The following is a 20,487-nucleotide window of genomic DNA, read 5'->3' on the forward strand; positions in this document are numbered from 1 at the left end:
TATCTCTTTTATTTTAAAGCAAATATCTCATTAATTTAATTATGTGTCAGACACTGAAATTAATAGCGAGTATTCATGGAGAAAGTCATGGCACTAGTCCTTATGGAGCACGGAGTCTTAGACTTTAGCTACTTAACCTTTGCCTCTTAGTATTTAGAACAACTTTCCACTCCACCCCACCCCAGGCCACATTTTTGTCCCTCTTTCTTGTTTCACTCTTTTCCATTGCATATATGTGTGTGTGTATGCATATATATATATATAACATTTTTGTCATGTATATTCACAGGAATGTATTCCATGGCTCTAAAACAGTGACTGACATACAGTTACCACCCAGTAGAAATTTGGTGAATGAATGAATGAATGAATGAATGAGTATATGTAAAATGGGCATTTATTGGAATATTACACATGCAGAAAGCAATTTAGGGAATCCTGGGAATTTTCTATGATCATGCTTTTTGCAAAAAGCGTCACCATCTACCTAGTTTCCAAGTTCCTTCCACTGTACTATGATGTCTTTCAAATTTAGGTATTACCCAGACTCCATTTTCTATGCTTATAGCTGAAGAACCAGTAAAAGACACTAGGATCACAATGACAAGGTATAGATACAAAAACAAAGGAAATTAGTGAAATGCATAGCACGGTGGATAAGACTGATCAATATATAATGATGGCTAGAGGATGTGTAAAAAAGAAAGACAAAAAGAAAATGATGTTGACTAGTATGAGTGTTATAATAATGTCTCTAAACTGAAAAAAATATAAAGGACATGAACATTTTGCAGTTAGTAATATCTTTTTATAGACCTTTTACTGTACATCACCTTTAAGCTAACTCTTAGGTGCATTTGTCAGTGATATCCTGTTCCCTCTCTCAGTCCTCTGAATTCAAATTGTTGGTTCACTTCTGACTTTCTAGCCTTCTACACACATATCAAATACTGTTTATCTTTGGGAAAGGCTAGGATTTCCTGTCATGAAAAAAATGCCTAATTAACACTTTCTCTTTCATTTTCAGAAAGCTTAAACCTGTGGACTGAAAAGTGGAATGAGCTTTATTAAAAGTGAATAAACTAAATGTATAACTATCAGACAACAACTGTGGCAGAGCTTTTGGTTACAAAATAGTAGATAAAACGAAGGGGAAAATTGTGTTAGACCACATTCACAACACTGAGACGTTTATCATGCATGTGCATACAAAATCCCTGTAAGTAAGAAAGTCAAATAATATTCAAATGGAATAGATAAGACTTAAGATTTGACAGAAAGGCGAAGATTGCATAATAAGAGAGAGGAAAGGGGAATATTTATCAGGGAGGGCACGCATCTGAAACAAAGTTAGGGATTGGAATGAGTATGGTGTGATCTGTGATCAAGGAACGTGAACTGATCAAGCATATTTGAACTGAGTATTCACATCACAGTATATTGGGATACAAGGTGTCCTATTAATGTAAATGTAAAACTTACATTTCAGGGACAATTAACCAATCAATTATTTGAACATATATCTATTGATCACTGTGTATGTCCCAAGCACTATCCTATTTTCTGGGGATCAAGTGGTGAACGAAACACACAAGAGTTGTACTCTTATTGAGCTTATGTTCTAGTGGAGAGCAGTGAACACAGATAGCAAAGAAGAAAAGAAAGAAAAGAGCAAGACGATTTCAGATCATCATAAATGCTATGAAGAAAGTCATATAATAGAGCTTTATTGGTGGGGCTTGGAGCAGCCCTGGTTGTGCTCATTTGAACTGGTTTGTTTAAACTTTACTAGAAGGGGGTGGAGAATTGCACAGTTTTCTTCCATTTTTTAAAATTGAAGTATAGTTGATTTACAATATTATATTATTTTTCAAGTGTACAAAATAGTGATTCAATGTTTTTATAGATTACACTCCATTGAAAGTTATTACAAAATAATGGCTATATTTTCCTGTGCTGTACAACATATCCTTGTTGCTTACTAATTTTATACATAGCAGTTTGTATCTCTTAATCCAATATCCCCCTATCTTGCCCCTCCCCCACCCACTGGTGACCACTAATTTCTTCTCTATATCTGTGAGTGTGTTTCTGTTTTGTTATACACATTCATTTTAACTTTTAGATTCCACATACAAGTGATATCATATGATATTTGTCTTTGATTTATTTCACTAAACATAATACTCTCCAGGTCCATCCACATTGTTGCAAATGGCAGAATTTCATTCTTTTTTTTTATGGCTGAGTAATATTCTACTAAATATATGTACCACATCTTCTTTATCCATTCGTCTGTTGATGGACACTTAGATTGCTTCTATATCTTGGGTATTGTAAGTAGTGCTGCTATGAACATTGGGGTTCTGTATCTTTTCAAATTAGTGTTTTTGTTTTCTTCAGATATATACCCAAGAGTGGAATTGTTGGATCATATGGTAGTTCTATTTTTAGTTTTTTGAGGAACATTTGTACTGTTTTCCGTAGTGACCACACCAATTTACATTCCCACCAACAGTGTAGGAGGATTCCCTTTTCTGCACATCCTTGCCAACGTTTGTTATTTGTGGTCTCTTCGATGATAGCCATTCTGACAGATGTGAGGTGATATCTCATTGTGGTTTTGATTTGCCTTTCTCTGATGCCTAGTGATGTTGAGCATCTTTTCATGTGCCTGTTGGCCATCCGTGTATCTTCTTTGGAAAAATGTTTATCAGGTCTTCTGCCAATTTTTTAATCAGATTGTTTGTTTTTTCGATATTGAATTGTGTGAGCTCTTTATATATTTTGGACATTAACCCTTATCATCATCAATATTTTGCAAATATTTTCTCCCATTCAGTAGGTTGTCTTTTCATTTTGTCAATGGTTTCGTTTGCTGTGCAAAATCTTCCACTTTTAAGAGCATCCAAAATAATTTATGCTTAATTCTGATATAATAACAATGATACCATTTATTATTGCTTTTATATGCTTGTATTAATTGCCTTTGTGGTAGGTGTTATACTTATGCCAATTTTACTAGAAAGAAAAATAAAGCACAGAGGTTAAGTGACTTGCCAAAAGTCACTGGACAAGTAAATGTTGATCCAGGATTTCAATCAATCAGTCTGTCTTCATAGTCCTTTATTTTATTTTATTTTTTTTTTATTTATTTTTTTTTTTTTTAATAAATTTATTTATTTATTTATTTTATTTTTGGGTGTGTTGGGTCTTCGTTTCTGTGCGAGGGCTTTCTCTAGTTGTGGCAAGCGGGGGCCACTCTTCATCGCGGTGCGCGGGCCTCTCACTGTCGCGGCCTCTCTTGTTGTGGAGCACAGGCTCCAGACACGCAGGCTCAGTAGTTGTGGCTCACGGGCCTAGTTGCTCCGCGGCATGTGGGGTCTTCCCAGACCAGGGCTCGAACCCGTGTCCCCTGCATTGGCAGGCAGATTCTCAACCACTGCGCCACCAGGGAAGCCCATAGTCCTTTATTTTAAACAGGATATTTTCTTACCCTGATTGGATGAGTCTGTTGATACATTTCAAAACTAAATTCTTTCCTATATTCATCCTCTGGCTCCTCCTTGTGGTCATTTGTTGTTGTTGTTTCTGCTTTTATCTTTTCTTTAGGTCTTTTGGTACCTCCAGGTTTAATTTTCAATTTTCTCCATTCCTTTTTGTAAATAATTTTGAATTCATTCCTATTCTGCTCATTCTCTGGGTACTATCCAATATAGGGCCTTCTTTGAAAGTGTTCTCTGATATAAGCGTAATACATGGGAATGGAATGATCATTGAAGAACAAAGTGAGAATACAACTTCCAATTGTGTAAACTCATTATTTCTTTTCATATATCCCAGGTGAACAATACTTCTCTATTTAAAGCCTGTGTTCCCTTATTTTCTGCAATGAACAGTATTTTCTGATGGATTTAATTCATGTGAGGGCAGCAAGGGAAGTCAAAGTTGATTTTAAGTTTTTGGCTGAGGAACTGTAAGTGTGAAGTTCTCATTTACTGAAATGGAGAAATGTAGAGTGAAATGATTGGAAAACGGTTGTTCATTTTTTTAATGTGTTAAGTCTGAAAATTCTATCACATATTAAGTGAATATGCCAAGTCTCCATTCAGATACCCAAACCTGGCGATCAAACTCTGGCATGAAGATATACATTTGGAGGTCATCTATGTATGGCTGTTACTTGAAGCCCTGAATCTGGAAGAGCTCATCCAGCGATGAGAATACACAGAAGATAGAGGGTCAAGGACTGAACTCTGGGGCTCAAAAGTATTTTGAAGTCAGCTGAGGAATCAGCAAATCTGATGGAAGATTAGGTAATGAAGTAAAAGAAAAACAAGATAATGGTGTCCTGGAGAGCAAAGTATTTTGGAGAAGAATTTTAAATTAAAGGGAATAATCAGTTATGTCAAATGCTGTTTATAGGTTGAGTAAAATGAATCCTGAGAAATAGCCATTAGATGTGTTGATGTAGAGGTTAACAGTGACTTACTAGCATCTTACTAGAAATAGTGAGGGGAAAAGCCTTATTAAAGTGGGTTCGGGAAAACAGGAAGATCCAGCAGGCATAGACAGCTTTTGAACCCTTTTGTTGTTAAGAGAATTCGAGAAATGGGGTGATAGTGTGTGTGTGTGTGTGTGTGTGTGTGTGTGTGTGTGGCAGGGGTGTAAGCAAACATTTTTTGGCTTATTTTTAATGGAGATATTATATCATGTTTACAAGTTAAGGTGAGTAAACCACTAGAGATTAAAAAAAATGATGATTCCAGAGAGAGAGAGATATTTACAAGTTAAAAATATTTGACTAAGCGGATGGAATGGATTTCAATTTGTAGATGGAAATTGACCATAGATGAGAGTGTGTAGAATTTAACCACAGAAAACGGTTGAAAATGATATTGCTTTACACATACAGATGTAAAATATTTTTTGTATATTTGCTCATGGGGCAGAGGAAATGCTCTTCTGATATTTTGATTTTCTCAAGATAAGAGGCCAGGTTTTTAATTGAGTTTGAGAAAGGAGAACAGAAATTTGAGAATTGAAAAAGAAAGAGAAATTGGGAGTAATCTTCTAGCAGATTCACAGAATAGACTGATTAGTAAGACTGCTGGCAAGTTATCATTCAAAAATGTAAAATAAGACCAGAGAGTGCGGTCACATTTAGCTGCTCGTACACAAGTACGGAGTAGGTAGAGTTGGAGTCACCGGGATGCATTTTCCGGACAGCTACAATGAAGGAAGGGACAAGCATTGAACTTGTAGCTGTACGTAAGGAAGTGATCATTATAATTGACCCTGATAAACGGTCTAAGCCAGGTAAAACAGGAAATGAGACATGAAGGATTTAGGACAATGAAAAGGTGACATGGTCACTGAATTTGATACCCCAGGGGGCATCAGAGTACCGTAGGCCATAGACTCACTCTAGGGAATGATCTGGAAAGAAAAGACTTGGAAGTTAGAGAGTAGAAATCTAAAACTGAAGTAATAGAGGGGGTGCTCACATTGGTAATGAAATTGTCTGGATCTAGTGCAGCACTGTCCAATAGAATTTTCTGTGATAATGGAAATGTTATACATTGTGCTGTCCAGGTCCACAGCCAAGAGCCCCACCTGTGGCTATGGAGCACTTGAAGTATGACTAGTATGACTGAGGAAACGAATTTTTAATTTGAATTCATTGAAGTTTAAATAGTCACATGTGGCTAGTAACTACAATAATGGAAAGCATAGCTTTAATGAATGATCACCATAATGAGTGGTCGATTTGTGGTGTGGTCAAAGGTGACTGGAGGTAAATCCAAGACCTAGGAGCACAGGGTATTGGAATTTTCACCTGCAAGAATACTGAAATTACTGATAATCATGACAGGAATAGAGGTGAACAAGGAGATTTAAGAAATTTGAAAAAATGGTAAAGAAATGAGAAATGCCCTGGAATTTGTAGATGCTTGCAACACGTTGTGTTATTTGATAGTATAATCTGATATAATGTGCTACAGAGGAGCTGGATATTTTTAAGGGGGAAAGTGTAGACAGTAATTTCTAAAATCAACTAATAACAGATAATATAGCATTTCAGGATCATAATAGTAGAAAGTGTGTAGGAAGTACGATCAATCTTCTTTGCTATAGAAATAATTAGGAACCAGATGAGATTCCTCATCATGGTTTAACTGAAGCATTATTTCATATAAGATAGTAAGAAATTAAATACTTTTTAAGGGAACTTTAAGGCATATGAAAGAATTAGGGAAATGAAAATGAAAACACAGTCTTTGCAAAATTAAGTGAAAGACCAGAACAAAGAAAAACACCCTTGAGTTCTCTTTTTTTTTAATGGGCAGCTAATTTTTATTTATTTTTTTATTATTTATGTATTTATTTATTTTTTGGCCACGTGGCTTGCAGGATTTTAATTCCCCAACCAGGGATCAAACCCGGGCCCATGGCAGTGAAAGCGCCAAGTCCTAACCACTGAACTGCCAGGGAATTCCCAAATTCTAATTTTTGTAATCACCTATTTGATTTAACTTTTGCTTATATCAATGGTCTGTGCCTTTACCTAATTTACCTAGAATAGAAACATAAGCATAGATTTATTATTCATTTTCACATTTTTGGTGGTGGGGTTTAGTTGATTATGACCCAGAGCTTCCACACACTTTTTTCTTTTCCTTTTTTTGTACTGAGCTCTCCATCAGTTTGAAAAAAAAATAAACAAGAAATATATGTACATTTCTGTATTTAAACAGAAAATATAAATACAGAAATAATTCTGAAGAATTATTATTGCTACATTGCATTTCTGCAGCCCACTGGATAATCGTTCACACCCCTAAAGCAGCTGCAATTCTTTCTGGAGACCTGTGACTAAAATAATCTTCACACAGAGGTGAACCTTGGGAGGTTCTGGATCACTCCCCCAGCCATCTGAAAACAAAAAACCCAACCCACATTCTCTTCCTGAGTACAGTTACCTAATCTTCTCCTCCTCACCCCAAAGGAGACCTTTAGAAATGATTCCTCAGTTTCCTTCCTCATGGATTGCCCACAAATATTTTTTGAGTTCTGTATTTGCTGCTTTACCAAAATCACACAAAAATAGCAGCTTAAACAACAAAAATTTATCATCTCACAGCTCTGTAGGTTAGAAGTCTGACCCGGATCTCACTGGGGTAAAGTTAAGGCTGAGCTGTGCTCCTTTCTGAATGCTCTGTGGTGGAATCCAGTTCCTCAACTTTTCATCCTTTAGCTTGTTTATATCCATTGCCTCCTGGCCCCCTTTCTCTACCTTCACCCAGCAACACTGTATCTCTCTGACCCTTCTTTGTTGTCACATCTCTCTCTGACCACATCTAGGAATGGTTCTCCACTTTCCTATGATTAAAATGTGCCCACCCAGATAATGCAGGATAATTTCCTCATCTCAAAATCTGTAATCTTAGTCCTATTTGCAGTGTTCCTTTTGCCATGTAAACTATCGTATTCATAGGTTCTGGGGATTAGGACACAGATATCTTTGGGGGGCTATTATTCTGCCTAACACAGGTTCTTAACAACAATTTACTTTCTTGAATAAATTAGTATGTTTTATGAAAAGTATGGTGGGATTAGCAGTAGGTGCAGTCCTTTAAGAGCTCTGTAAATCCGATGCTTGTTGTGACTAAACGACCAGCCACATGTGCAGTGTGCTGTCTTTTCTCATGTTCTTCCAATAAACAGCCAAAACACTTTCTATATAAACTGTCACCTCTTTATTGCTCATGTGATGTTGTTGAAACCTACAGTATCGCCGGGTAAATCCTTGTGCAGTGAGTTTACTTCAGTTTTATTGGAAACATCTTTTCAGGGCATTTTTAGGCCTAAGAGGAGATAGAGGTTGGTTAGTTCATCAGGTTATTTTTTAATGAAATGTAAATAAATTGTAGCTGAAAGAGACTTCAGGCATAAAGACACTCTGGAGATTTCCCCATATCCAGTGTTCAATATGAGTATCTAGCACTATCTGTGCCTGTGGTTACCCCACACTCTATCTTCTGATTTTTGGGACCTGGAAGATGGTAAGTTTTCTATAGGAATTTCAGCTGCGCCACAACCGTGACTGTGGGCTTCCCTCGGGCTAAAAGCCAAGCAAGCAAACAAATTAAAAACAGAAACAAAAGCACCTTCCTATGTGCCAGCCTCATTCTCTCCAGAATCTGCCTGCTTTTTTCACTCTTCTAAAACAGCAGGAGGTCGTTTTAAAAATCTTGTCCTGAGTTATTACTTGTTACCTAAAGGAGCATTATTCTGTTAGGAACGTAGCCATGTAAGAAGGAAACTCCCACTCATGCCCAGTTTTAATAGCTATTAATTTCTTCTCCGAGCACATTGCCAACACCATCTGTCTGTCTCTCACACACATTTGGTTTTTTAAATCTGCAACCAGGTGTGGGTGGTTTTTAACTATACAGCTGTTCCTGTCTCAGTATGTATAACTACAGGGCTCTTGCTGTTTTAGTATGTGTATCTCCTTGATATCTGATATGGCTGAGTGTAAACCAGATCTAAAGCCTCCATACAGGATTAGCTGACCTCTGACACATGTGAAGAGGACAACTCGAGCCTTTAGTAAAACACTCAGAGCAGCCCCTGCGCTGAGGATTATGGGAATTTCCCCACGAAACCATCATCCCTGCTCTGCTTGCAAGTACCCCTTCTTTGCTTCACAGCAAGAAACAATGCCGAAGGAGCAAACAGTTGAGATCTATAGTATTCTGATTTCTAAGGGCAATAGTTTGCTTTCTCTGCAGAAAAACTGATCTTCATTCTGTCTTTACAGAGGGAACGTGGGATGTGTCTCGGGTCGGTTGGGTGTGGATATAAGAACTCCCAGCCTTGAAAAGAACATCCTGTTCCTGGTCTGAAGATATTGAAACATTAATTACCCTTAGAGTAGAGCTTTCTTCTATAATGTCTGAAGAAGTGACCTACGCGACACTCACATTTCAGGATTCTGTTGCAGCAAGAAATAATCGGGATAGAAATAACCTAAGGAAAAGAGGTAGGAGTTCAGAGAAAGCAAGATGTAATCTCGGAGGATGGACAGGTGTTAGATGCCTTGAGGTGCTGGCTTTGATACTGATGCTAAAGACAGGTGTACTGTGGAATCTCCAAAATGGAGACAAAGTTGGGGAATTTTTTAGTAGAGTGGGGCTTCCCTCATTGAGGAGGAAATATGTGGCTTCCAGGACCTTTTAAGATCGTGTGATATCGCTATGTGTCATGAAGCTCTTGTGTTATAGTGAATCATTTTGACTAAATATGCCAGAGATTGAGTTTGGGAGCTAAGAGATTTCTTTTTATAACTGTAGTCCTTGATATTTATACCTTGTGAGAGATGCCAAGGGGCATATCCTTCTAGAAGCCAGTTTGGAGCCTTCTAAAAGAGAGAAGGTGGAGGGAATTTTTCTTTCTGAAGGTATAAATAACTGAAGAGAAAAATTGGAGGATGAGTCAGAAAGAGATAAGAGCTGGTTTCTGTCTTATAAGTATTTAGAAACTTTTTAAAGGTAGGTTGAAATTCCCAGTATAATTAGTCATGTTGAATCAATATTAATATCTGTATAGTATTTTATATACATTATACCATGTCTTTATCAAAACATAACTATGAAGGAAATGGAATAATAGTACTTTCTCCAGTTTATTAATGAGAAAACTGAGCTGAAAGACATTAAATAATTTAACCAAGTTCATGCAACTCTTATGTGGTAGAGTTGAGACTCAGTTCTTTTCTTCCACTCAGTCCCTTGTATCAAACTGGAAGAAATATCTGTCTCTATGGTCAGGAATCCAATTTAATGTACCAGACAACATCCCTTACCTTCAAGAATCTGTTGACAGTTTAGGACAGTTTGTTGTCCTGAATCGTCTAAAACGTTCTCTGGCTCTTTAGATTGATTTTTATTTTAAGCACGTGTGTATATGTGTGTATGTGGTTTGGGGGGATGATATCCAAAAAGAGGATGGGAATAGACTTTGCGTGTGTCTGGTAAAGGTGGTTATACATCTTTGTTTTGTTTTGTTTTTAAAAATCTAATCCTTGAGAAAAAGGCAGTTGTGGACGTGGTGCATTGGCAGGGAGATTGTATTAATCAGGAGATTGTATTAATCTATCTGAGACACTGAGCTAGATGCCACTAGATCCAGAATTAGGGAATAGGAAGGTGAGGCAAGTATAAAAATCATATATATATGTACACATACCATGTATATACACACACACACACACACATATATATATATGTAAGATGCTAAATATTGAAGAGTTATCATCTGGCTTTCTGGTCTGTTCTGCTGTTGGCAGGTTAGGTTGCCTATTCATTCATTCTTTCATTCAGTATTAATTCATTATCTACTAGGTGAAAACTAGAATACATAATAGATGAGAACAGGATTCACAAAACATCTGTCTTATGGAGGTTTGCAATCTCAAAAACTTGGGGTCTCTCCCATTGTCAGGACCAACCAGAGAACAAGTTACCACAACATCTCATACATGGATTCAGTAATCCTGAAGAAGAAAGGTGTGTGGTGATGTAAAGCAAAAACCTAAAAATTAGGAGACTCTTAAAGGAACAGAGGATGGTGAAGAAAAAATATGGAGGAGAACTATGGGGGGGCCCTTACGGTGCATCATTTTAGGTATTTTCTAAATAGGGGAACTGAAGAAGCAAGAGAGAAATTTTAATATCTGGAAGCTTGCTAAGTAGGAGAAATAATCAACTCAAAGTGTGACAATCACAAGGCAGTTCTGTTTGCTAATCCCTCTGCTGGCTTTTTTCAGGGTATCCAGCTCCATCCCCCATATGGCGTCAGGCTGCCCTGGGTCTGCTCACTCTTTGTCTGATGCTGCTGATTGGGCTGGTGACCTTGGGGATTATGTGTAAGTGTGCTTGCATCAAACCCAAGAAAGGTGGTTAGGAAACATAGCTGTGAACTATGTAAATTCAGGTTAGATTATATGATAGGTGCTAGCATTCCAAATCCTCTAATATTCTCTGCACCTCCTATCCCTCTCATTCTCCATGTCTCCAAGATAAACCTGCAAGGGACATACTTCATTCTTAGGAGGATTTTGCCCAAAATACATGGTTTTTGTTTGATAAACTTGACTGGCCTATGAAGACAACTTTTATTTTTCAAGTTATTGATTGGAATAAGGAGGCTCTTGTCTGCCTAGACACACATCCACTTATTATTCCAATGCTGAGAAACAGGGAGTTGAGGGAAGTGGATTCAAAGAAGGGCATGACATTTCATTTACCTCTAAGACTTAGCTCAAGACTGGCTTAATCTTCTCACCCAAGACCTTTCTAGGGTAGAAAAAACTTCTAAACAGCAGCTAGAGCTTGACTGCTATGAAGGAAAAAAAAAGATACAAACAAGGAGGAAGAGTTGCCTGATAATATCTTACTCAGTAAATAGAAAGTTTGTGGGAAAATGTCCTGAGAACACACATTTTGTAGAATGCTGTTAAGTATATGAGGTACAGAGTAGGTGAGTTGACACAGCATTCACTTTCAGGGAACTGGTACCAAGGAAGTTTATTTGCTGAATAATAACACCTCCTTTGCTACTTTCATTTCTTTTCATCTCAAGGATAATTGGAATTTAGTTATACTTATTTGGACCTATAAATAGAGGCTAATGATGTAGCTTGCTTTTGTGGAAAGAAATATGATGTTCTAGCAGCAGTAACAGATATTCAGTAGCCAATCATTATGAGGATTAGCAGTTGATCTACAATATGTATATTTAAATGAATGAATGAAGATGCAACAATATATATTCATTGGTTCACCATACAAGGGTGAACATTTTTTTTTCCCTATAGTACTTTTAGTGCAATGGTCAGTAAGTTTATTGTGCTGGTGAATCAGTTGAAGTGCTTATTAAAAATTCAGATTTTATGAATTCAGGACCAAAAATGGTCTAGTGTGGCATTAAAATCTGCTTTTAAAAAAAAAAAAAAACAAACAACAAATATCCTAGGTGATTCTGATGCAGATAATATGCAGACCATACTTTGAGATACCCGTGGCCCCAAAGGATTCTGTTCCTATTAAAACAACAATTACATTAATCAACTCCAAAAAGAAAAAAAAAAATCCACCACTATGAATGACAAAATGACTGGCACTACCTTAGATGAACTTTCAGACGTATGTAACTATTAATTTATTATTTTAATACAAGTACAATCATAATTAAAAATATAAGTAAAATTATAAGGATAAGCTCTACACAATTTGGAATAGAAAGGCATCAGGTGTGTTTCTTCCATGATACCTGGATTATTAGGAATTACTAATAAATATTAAACAATCCAAGCAATACTTCTGTGTTAAGAGAATTATCTATGGCTATAATAAGAATGGAAGGATATATGAGTTTGTCCCCTGTTCTTTCTTGGAGTTTTGCAGACATCTAATGAAATTAACTCAGATTCAGAGAAACTGAGTCAACTTCAGAAAATCATCCGCCAACAGCAGGATAACTTATCCCAGCAGCTGAGCAACTACAGGAACTTTCCCATGGAGAAGGAATTTCTCAAGTCACAGATCTCCAGTCTATTGAAGAGGCAGAGACAAATGGCCATCAAACTCTGCCAAGAGCTAATCATTCACACTTCAGGTAATCAGGACCTGCTGACCAGTCAGATCAAGTCTGTTGCTCTGGCTAAGGCTGGTTACGTGCACCACCTCGGAATATGAGAGTGTGTTACCAATGCCTTCTAATGATGCTGCACTAAATTTACAGAAGACAAGGGAAGATACGAAATCCTTTCTTTGAAAACACAGAGGTGAATTTGGGAAGCACCTTGGAATGATACCAATCGGGATACTTCAGCCCCTCATTTTGTGAACTGTTTTTAGGTGATCCTGTTGTTATAAGAAGTTAAAAGTATAGCTGGTAATTCTGAAGCCAGAAGACTGAGCCCTGAAAAGAGTATTTCAATCACCATTGTCCCAATGCATTAGCGGGGGTGACTTCATTTTCAGAGGCTCCTAAAGCAGTATGTTTTCAGGGTGCTGGCTCTGAGGCTCTATTGTCAAATTACATGATTTACTTTCCAGTCCCTAGCCGCTCCAAAGTTGTGTAGTTTGTGCTATTGGGTGTAATTTCTTTTTCAGACCACAAATGTAATCCTTGTCCTAAGACCTGGCAATGGTACCAAAACAGCTGCTATTATTTTGCGACAAATGAGGAGAAAACCTGGCCTAACAGTAGAAAAAGCTGCAAGGATAAGAACTCCACGCTGGTGAAGATAGATAGCCTGGAGGAAAAGGTCTGGTTGAATCTCCTTCCCTGGTTATAGAAATTATCCATATACTGGAAAGGAAATAAATGGAATTTCTGACTCAAATGGTAGGAATTCAGTACATCTTGAATAAGAATTAATACACGAATTTGATGAATGTTCCCATCTCTCTTACTCCTACAAACTGGAATGTGGCTCTCATGGAACATTTTTCCTGTTTTCTCTTTCAGGATTTTCTGAAGTCACAGCCATTACCCAAGTTTCCTTTCTTCTGGTTGGGATTATCATGGGACCCATCTGGCAGAAGATGGCTATGGGAGGATGGTTCTAGCCCCTCTCCATCCTTGTAAGTCTCTAACTATTGGGGAAATAAAAAAGCTAAGGATACGAAGAAATGAAATACAAAGAAAATAAATGTTAATTGCAAGAATTGTAAATCTAGATTAAAAAAAGAGTACAACCTACAAAGAAAAGAGAGCTTCACTAATAGAGATGGAAAGGAGGAGTAACTCGTTTCATGCATGAGATAAATTCATGGCAGGACACTGAACTCTATCTATTAGTTTAAATTTATTTCTTGGGACTTCCCTGGCAGTCTAGTGGTTAGGACTCCACACTTCCACTGCAGGGGGCGGGGGTTCAATCCCTGGTCGGGGAACTAAGATCCCACATGTTGCGCAGCCAAAAAATAGAATAAAATAAAGAAGTCAATTATTTAAAATAAATAAATAAATAAATTTATTTCTTTATTTAACAGACACAAGTAATACTTACTAGTTTAAAGTATTTTAAAATATTATCTCTATGATAAAAACATTGTTATATTCTCATTTTATAGATTAAAAAAATTGTTGTAGAGAGATTAAATAAAAGTGCCTACACTATGAGTAAGATCTAGTAGTAAGCCCAGCCCTGAAGCAAGAAAAGAGTATTGCAGTGTAACGCAGAACATTTGAATCATTTGAATAAAAGCAGTCTGGGGAACACAGAAGATTTAGACATGATGAGCATAATTTTCTGATGACATTACTTAAGAATTATCATCCATTCTTTTTTTATTATTATTATTATTTTATTTATTTATTTATTTATGGCTGTGTTGGGTCTTCGTTTCTGTGCGAGGGCTTTCTCTAGTTGCGGCAAGCAGGGGCCAGTCTTCATCGCGGTGCGCAGGCCTCTCACTATCGCGGCCTCTCTTGTTGCAGAGCACAGGCTCCAGACGCGCAGGCTCAGTAGTTGTGGCTCACGGGCCCAGTTGCTCCGCGGCATGTGGGATCGTCCCAGACCAGGGCTCGAACCCGTGTCCCCTGCATTGGCAGGCAGATTCTCAACCACGACGCCATCAGGGAAGCCCTATCATCCATTCTTTAGCAGAGGAACTAGGAGCCGATAGCAGAAACACATCTATGAAGTCATTCATTTGTCTCTCTTAATCTCTTATTCTCTTTTCACCTCCTCCATATGTATAAACATATACAAAATTATATTTGTGCATAGTAAGACGTAATACATTTTTACACAGAATGTGATTTTATTTTTCTGTTTTTCTTCAGAAAGTTCCAGAGTAAAGAAATTCTAGTACTTTTAATATAATCTGCATTGGGTAGTTTCTACCACGTTAATGGAGAGAATAAATATTCTCAACCCCAAAGTTAAGTTTCCTTCTTAAATAATTCTGAGATCATGATTAATTTGAAATTAAAAAAACTCAGATATGCCAGCTTTAGGGATTTTGATGGGTGGTGGCCGTAGAAGTCTCTCCGCATTCAGACGTATGATACTTGGTTGTCAGGGGACCTGAGAACGCTGAATTGTGATCAGTTTCAAATATGACATTTGTAGTTAATTTAAAATTGATTATTTTTCAGATTTAGTACTAACGAATATGCCCAGGTCAATGGATCCAAAGGCTGTGCTTATTTTCAAAGAGGGAATATTTATATTTCCCGCTGCAGTGCTGAAATTTCTTGGATTTGTGAGAAGACGGCTGCATTAGTGAAGATTGAAGATTTGGATTAATATGCTTCCTTCAAATTCACCAGGAAGTAACGGACTTGTGAATAAGCTGATGTGAGGAAGGAAAGAGCTACACTATTCGAGCCCAAAACAGATTAAATAGTGACTGTGTGCTTAAACCATCAGGCAACAGGTGAATAACTCTGCTTCACAGACAGTCTCCACCTCATCGTCTGATGCCTTCTGATCGGATGTTCTTGTTATTCAGTATTGAACTCATTGGGAACCTACAGGAATAGCTGTTCTATGGTCCTCTTATTCAATCTCAGACTCATTTCACTGACTTTCCTCTCCCTCTCTCAAATAAAAGAGTTTTCTTGCTTTGTTGTTACATATGCACTTGGTTCAGTGGGTTGTGTAGGCTTCCTGGTGGAGGGGACTAGTGCCTGTGTTCTGGTGGATGAGGTTGGATCTTGTCTCTCTGGTGGGCAGGTCCATGTCTGGTGGTGTGTTTTGGGGTGTCTGTGGCCTTATTATGATTTTAGGCAGCCTCTCTGCTAATGGATGGGGCTGTGTTCCTGTCTTGCTAGTTGTTTGGCATAGGGTGTCCAGCACTGTAGCTTGCTGGTCGTTGAGTGGAGCTGGGTCTTGGTGTTGAGATGGAGATCTCTGGGAGATTTTCGCCGTTTGATATTACGTGGAGCTGGGAGGTCTCTTGTGGACCAATGTACTGAACTTGGGTCTCCCACCTCAGAGGCACAGCCCTGATGCCTGGCTGGAGAACCAAGAGCCTGTCATCCACATGGCTCAGAATAAAAGGAAGAAAAAGAAAGAAAGAAAGAAAGGAGAAGATAAAATAAAATAAAATAAAGTTATTAAAATAAAAAAAAGTAATTATTAAAAATTTTTTTAAAGTAATAAAAAAAAATAAAGAAGAGAGCAACAAAACCAAAAAACAAATCCACCAATGATAACAAGTGCTAAAAACTATACTACAGAAAAAAAAAAAAAAGGACAGACAGAACCCTAGGACAAATGGTAAAAGCAAAGCTATACAGACAAAATCACACACAGAAGCATACACATACACACTCACAAAAAGAGAAAAAGGGTAAAATATATATATCGTTGCTCCCAAAGTCCACTCCTCAATTTGGGATGATTTGTTGTCTATTCAGGTATTCCACAGATGCAGGCACATCAAGTTGTTTGTGGAGTTTTAATCCGCTGCTTCTGAGGCTGCTGGGAGAGATTTCCCTTTCTCTTCTTTGTTCGAACAGCTCCCGGGGTTCAGCTTTGGATTTGGCCCCGCCTCTGCGTGTAGGTCACCTGAGGGCGTCTGTTCCCGCCCAGACAGAACGGGGTTAAAGGAGCAGCTGCTTCGGGGGCTCTGGCTCACTCAGGCCGCGGGGAGGGAGGGGCACGGAGGAGGCGGGGCAAGCCTGCGGCGTCAGAGGCGTCGTGACGTTGCAGCAGCCTGAGGCGCGCCGTGCGTTCTCCCGGGGAAGTTGTCCCTGGATCACGGGAGCCTGGCCGTGGCGAGCTGCACAGGCTCCCGGGAGGGGCGGTGTGGAGAGTGACCTGTGCTCGCTCACAGGCTTCTTGGTGGCGGCAGCAGCAGCCCCAGCGTCTCACGCCCGTCTCTGGGGTCTGCGCTGTTAGCCGCGGCTCGCGCCCGTCTGTGGGGCTCCTTTAAGAGGCGGTCTTAATCCCCTCTCCTTGCGCACCAGGAAACAAAGAGGGAAGAAAAAGTCTCTTGCCTGTTCGGCAGCTTCAGACCTTTTCCCGGACTCCCTCCCGCCTAGCTGTGGCGCACTAGGCCCCTTCAGCCTGTGTTCACGCCGCCAACCCCAGTCCTCTGCCTGCGATCCGACCGAAGCCCGAGCCTCAGCTCCCAGCCCCGCCCGCCCCGGCGGGGGAGCAGACAAGCCTCTCGGGCTGGTGAGTGCTGCTCGGCGCCGAGCCTCCGTGCGGGAACCTCTCCGCTTTGCCCTCCGCACCCCTGTGGCTGCACTCTCCTCCGCGGCTCCGAAGCTTCCCCCTCTGCCACCCGCAGTCTCCACCCGCGAAGGGGCTTCCTAGTGTGTGGAAACCTTTCCTCCTTCACAGCTCCCTCCCACGGGTGCAGGTCCCGTCCCTATTCTTTTGTCTCTGTTGTTTCTCTTTTCTTTTGCCCTACCCAGGTATGTGGGGAGTTTCTTGCCTTTTGGGAGGTCGGACGTCTTCTGCCAGCGTTCAGTGGGTGTTCTGTAGGAGCTGTTCCACGTGTAGATGTATTTCTGTTGTATTTGTGGGGAGGAAGGTGATCTCCGCATCTTACTCCTCTGCCATCTTGACGCTCCTCTCTAAGAAGTTTAAAGTTCCAAAAGTATGATGATACACTGTGTAATTCAGTATGAACGTCTCTATCAAAACAAACCCTCAGACATGTGAAAAGACTAAAGTATCCAAAAAACTACCAAAATATCTTCATTTATCTTTCTTATTCTCTTCTGATCCAGCCAAAGGAAAGGGTTAGCATTTGGAACATACGATTGATCTTCAACAGCTGAAACTTGGCCTTTTTCCACTAAGAAAGAAACAGAATATTGAGAAAATGTATCCCTCACCAGAGAACACCAGTGAATGTTTTATAGAATATCGTGATAACAGCTTATAATTCAATTGCTAATTTCATTATACAATCATATTAAAAAAAAATGTTCTCAGAACTCATGAGTATTTCATTTTAAGGCCATTTGGCACTTAGTAGACGCGAAGCATAACAGAGACCTATTGTTATTTGAGATAAGTAACGACAGAAAGAGAAACAATATAGGAAGCAATATTGAGTTCCAGCTTCATGCCGGTACTGGTCAATCTATGACAGGTGTCTAAAGTACAAGACCTGTGATCTTAAACTATTTTAGGAAAAATCTTTCCTTAAGAGATTAACTGAGGACGAGTCATCAGTAAGATGGAACAGGAGGGTCCTCATCCCTCCCAGAAACACTGATTTGACAACCATTCACATATGAAACACCTTCACAAGAGCGGTGGAATCCAGGTGAGAGATTACAGCAACAGGTGGAACACAGAAATAAGAAAGGACACACTGATGAGAGTAAGAAGGACAGTTTCACTTTACTTGCATCATGCCTCCCCAAGCCCATGAAATGCAGCACCACCTGGTAAAGAGAGTGCAATGAACATCTGTCTTTGTCATGAACGCTGGCACCCGGCCTGCCTCAGTGAATTCTGGTGCTGGGCCAGCCCCGTTCCAATCCAGAACCCATGGACCCGGGCTCTAGGCTTGTTGCCACAGACTCAGGCTCTAGATCCACCCTAGCACCAAATTAGTCCCTGCAGACCCCGGCACCTGGCCAGCCCCTGTTGACCCATCCTCCAGAACCACCCCAATAGACTGAGGCTCCAGACCCACCTCCATAGAACCAGGCTCCAAGTCTACCCAATAATTAGGCCGGTGCCTATTGATCCAGGCACTAGGCCAAACTGCCCCTGGACCCAGGTTCCAGGCCTGCATGTCTGTGGATTCTGGCACCAGGACCTCCCAGAATCTCTGGCAGGGCTAAATGGTAAAGGGCTTTCCTTGCCAGAGCCAGTCTACAAAGTGTGGAAGAGAGGACTAATTCATCGTATGTGCAGACATCAACTCAAGGCTACAAGGATCAAGGAATCAGGGAAAAATGACACCACCAAAGGAACAAAATAAAGCATCAGTAACCAACCCTAAAGAAGTGGAGATATCCAAACTGCCTGACAAAGAATTCAGAAGGGAGAGGGAATATTTTTAATGGTACTGTATTTGTTGAAGAATATATCCCATGCAGAAATTGTGTTTTTGAAACTCTTTGATTGACAGAACTTACTCTATTCATCGATGTTGTTTGGGTGGGCTGTCATTATCTTTGCAGAGCCTTCCCTTAATCTCCTTCTCATAAGTTTGTCAATTAAAGTTTAGGTTTTCCTGCTCTGGTACCAGCTCTTGTGGATTTTTCTACTCCTAGGCCTCTGCTCTAGGAAGCTGTGATTCTCCGTTTCTACTTGTCTGTCTCTTCGATTTATGGCACAGTGGTTTGCCCTGTGACCTCAGTTCTCTGATGCATCTAAGAAGGGTTGTTTACTTTTAGGTTTTTTACTTGGTATGTGGATGGGAGTGATAATTTCCAACCTCTTTACATGCCACACGAAAAACCACAAGTAAACCATTTATTGTATAATCTTAGGCATAATAGTTTCTGCAATTAGAGCATGCTCATTCGTTGAATGGATGGATAATGAATAAGTAAGAGTGAGTACAATAAAAGTTAAGTAAAAAGGAAGCAACCAGAGTCAATGTGACAAAATGTTTTTATTCCCTTAAAAAATATAAAGTGGATCAAGAAAATAATCACTTTAGTTTTTTTTAATATGTAAGACTCCTTAGGAAATAGACTCTAAAACTCTGGGATTTCTGTGTAGAAGCTTTAATGGTAAATGCCCTTGTGAGTAACAGCTTAGAGGGTGAGGGAAGCAACATTGGATAAAGAGAAAAGTTCATCCATACAACTCAGTTGCCACTGAGGCCTCAGTTAATCCTATGGGGAACTCTGGAGCTAGGCTGATCCTTCAAAGTTGCACATCTTGAGGCCAGAAGGCTGGACCTTTATTACCCCCAACTTGTCACCTTGTCTAGTCATTTGATGCAGGCTGTCCCTGAGAGGGGTGACTCCCTTTGGCAGAGAGCAATTCCCAGAAAAAGACTCAGCAGACAGAATTCAGTTGCTAACATTCCCAGTAGCTTGGGAAGTGAGTACATCAGTCCTGACAGGAGTATCTGGGCAGCAAACCAAAGCATCTGCTGCAATCTACTCTCACACTGTTTGATCTGCTTGGTTAGTATATAAATGTTCCCTGCCCAGCCCCTCCAGTATTCTATTCAGTCTCTTTTCCTGGTGAAACTCACAAAAGATTAGTGGGACAAAGCACACTCCCCGTCATTACAGTTTGTCTTGAAGTTGTAGCTAATATCCATCACCTTCCTACTCCACCACCACTCCAGCTCCACGCAGCCTTGACAACACCCTCACCTAGACTAGATGTTTTACCTGGTAGGGTGATCAAGGTACTCAGCAGTAAGGGCTCTAAGCCCCTGGCTACAAAATACCATTTCTTACCTATTAGCTGTCAAAATTTCACAGGGGACTATCAAGAGATATCCTAGTGGGTCAGCTTGGGGC

The 20,487-nt window shown here is 39.6% G+C and overlaps 2 protein-coding genes across 3 annotated transcripts in view; both read left to right on the top strand.

Moving 5' to 3' along the window:
* CLEC12A (C-type lectin domain family 12 member A) overlaps positions 1-20,487 on the top strand; it is a 340,991-nt gene that overhangs the window by 306,052 nt on the left and 14,452 nt on the right. The window contains exon 1 of one of the 2 annotated variants that reach the window (XM_082420357.1): positions 17,107-17,209. The exons of the other annotated variant lie outside the window; for it this stretch is intronic. The gene's annotated coding sequence lies outside the window, so the exon portion shown is untranslated. Of the gene's footprint in view, positions 1-17,106; positions 17,210-20,487 lie in introns of those variants that run through there. 2 annotated transcript variants of the gene reach the window in all.
* Positions 8,725-16,641, top strand: CLEC12B (C-type lectin domain family 12 member B). The gene is made up of 6 exons (XM_082420427.1): positions 8,725-9,049; positions 10,835-10,933; positions 12,466-12,684; positions 13,185-13,339; positions 13,543-13,658; positions 15,181-16,641. Exons 1-6 carry the CDS (start codon positions 8,959-8,961, stop codon positions 15,329-15,331), a joined length of 831 nt encoding a protein of 276 aa, XP_082276553.1. The 5' UTR covers positions 8,725-8,958; the 3' UTR covers positions 15,332-16,641.

The sequence above is a fragment of the Balaenoptera physalus genome (genome assembly GCF_965194825.1).
Source record: "Balaenoptera physalus genome assembly, chromosome: 13".
NCBI lineage: Eukaryota > Metazoa > Chordata > Mammalia > Artiodactyla > Balaenopteridae > Balaenoptera > Balaenoptera physalus.

Bases quoted from the DNA above. Each gene is read 5' to 3' on its own strand.
- CLEC12B (XM_082420427.1), top strand. From the start codon at position 8,959: ATGTCTGAAGAAGTGACCTACGCGACACTCACATTTCAGGATTCTGTT. The intron at 9,050-10,834 runs GTAGGAGTTCAG...GGCTTTTTTCAG, and splicing joins AAATAACCTAAGGAAAAGAG to GGTATCCAGCTCCATCCCCC. The intron at 12,685-13,184 runs GTAATCAGGACC...TTTCTTTTTCAG, and splicing joins GCTAATCATTCACACTTCAG to ACCACAAATGTAATCCTTGT.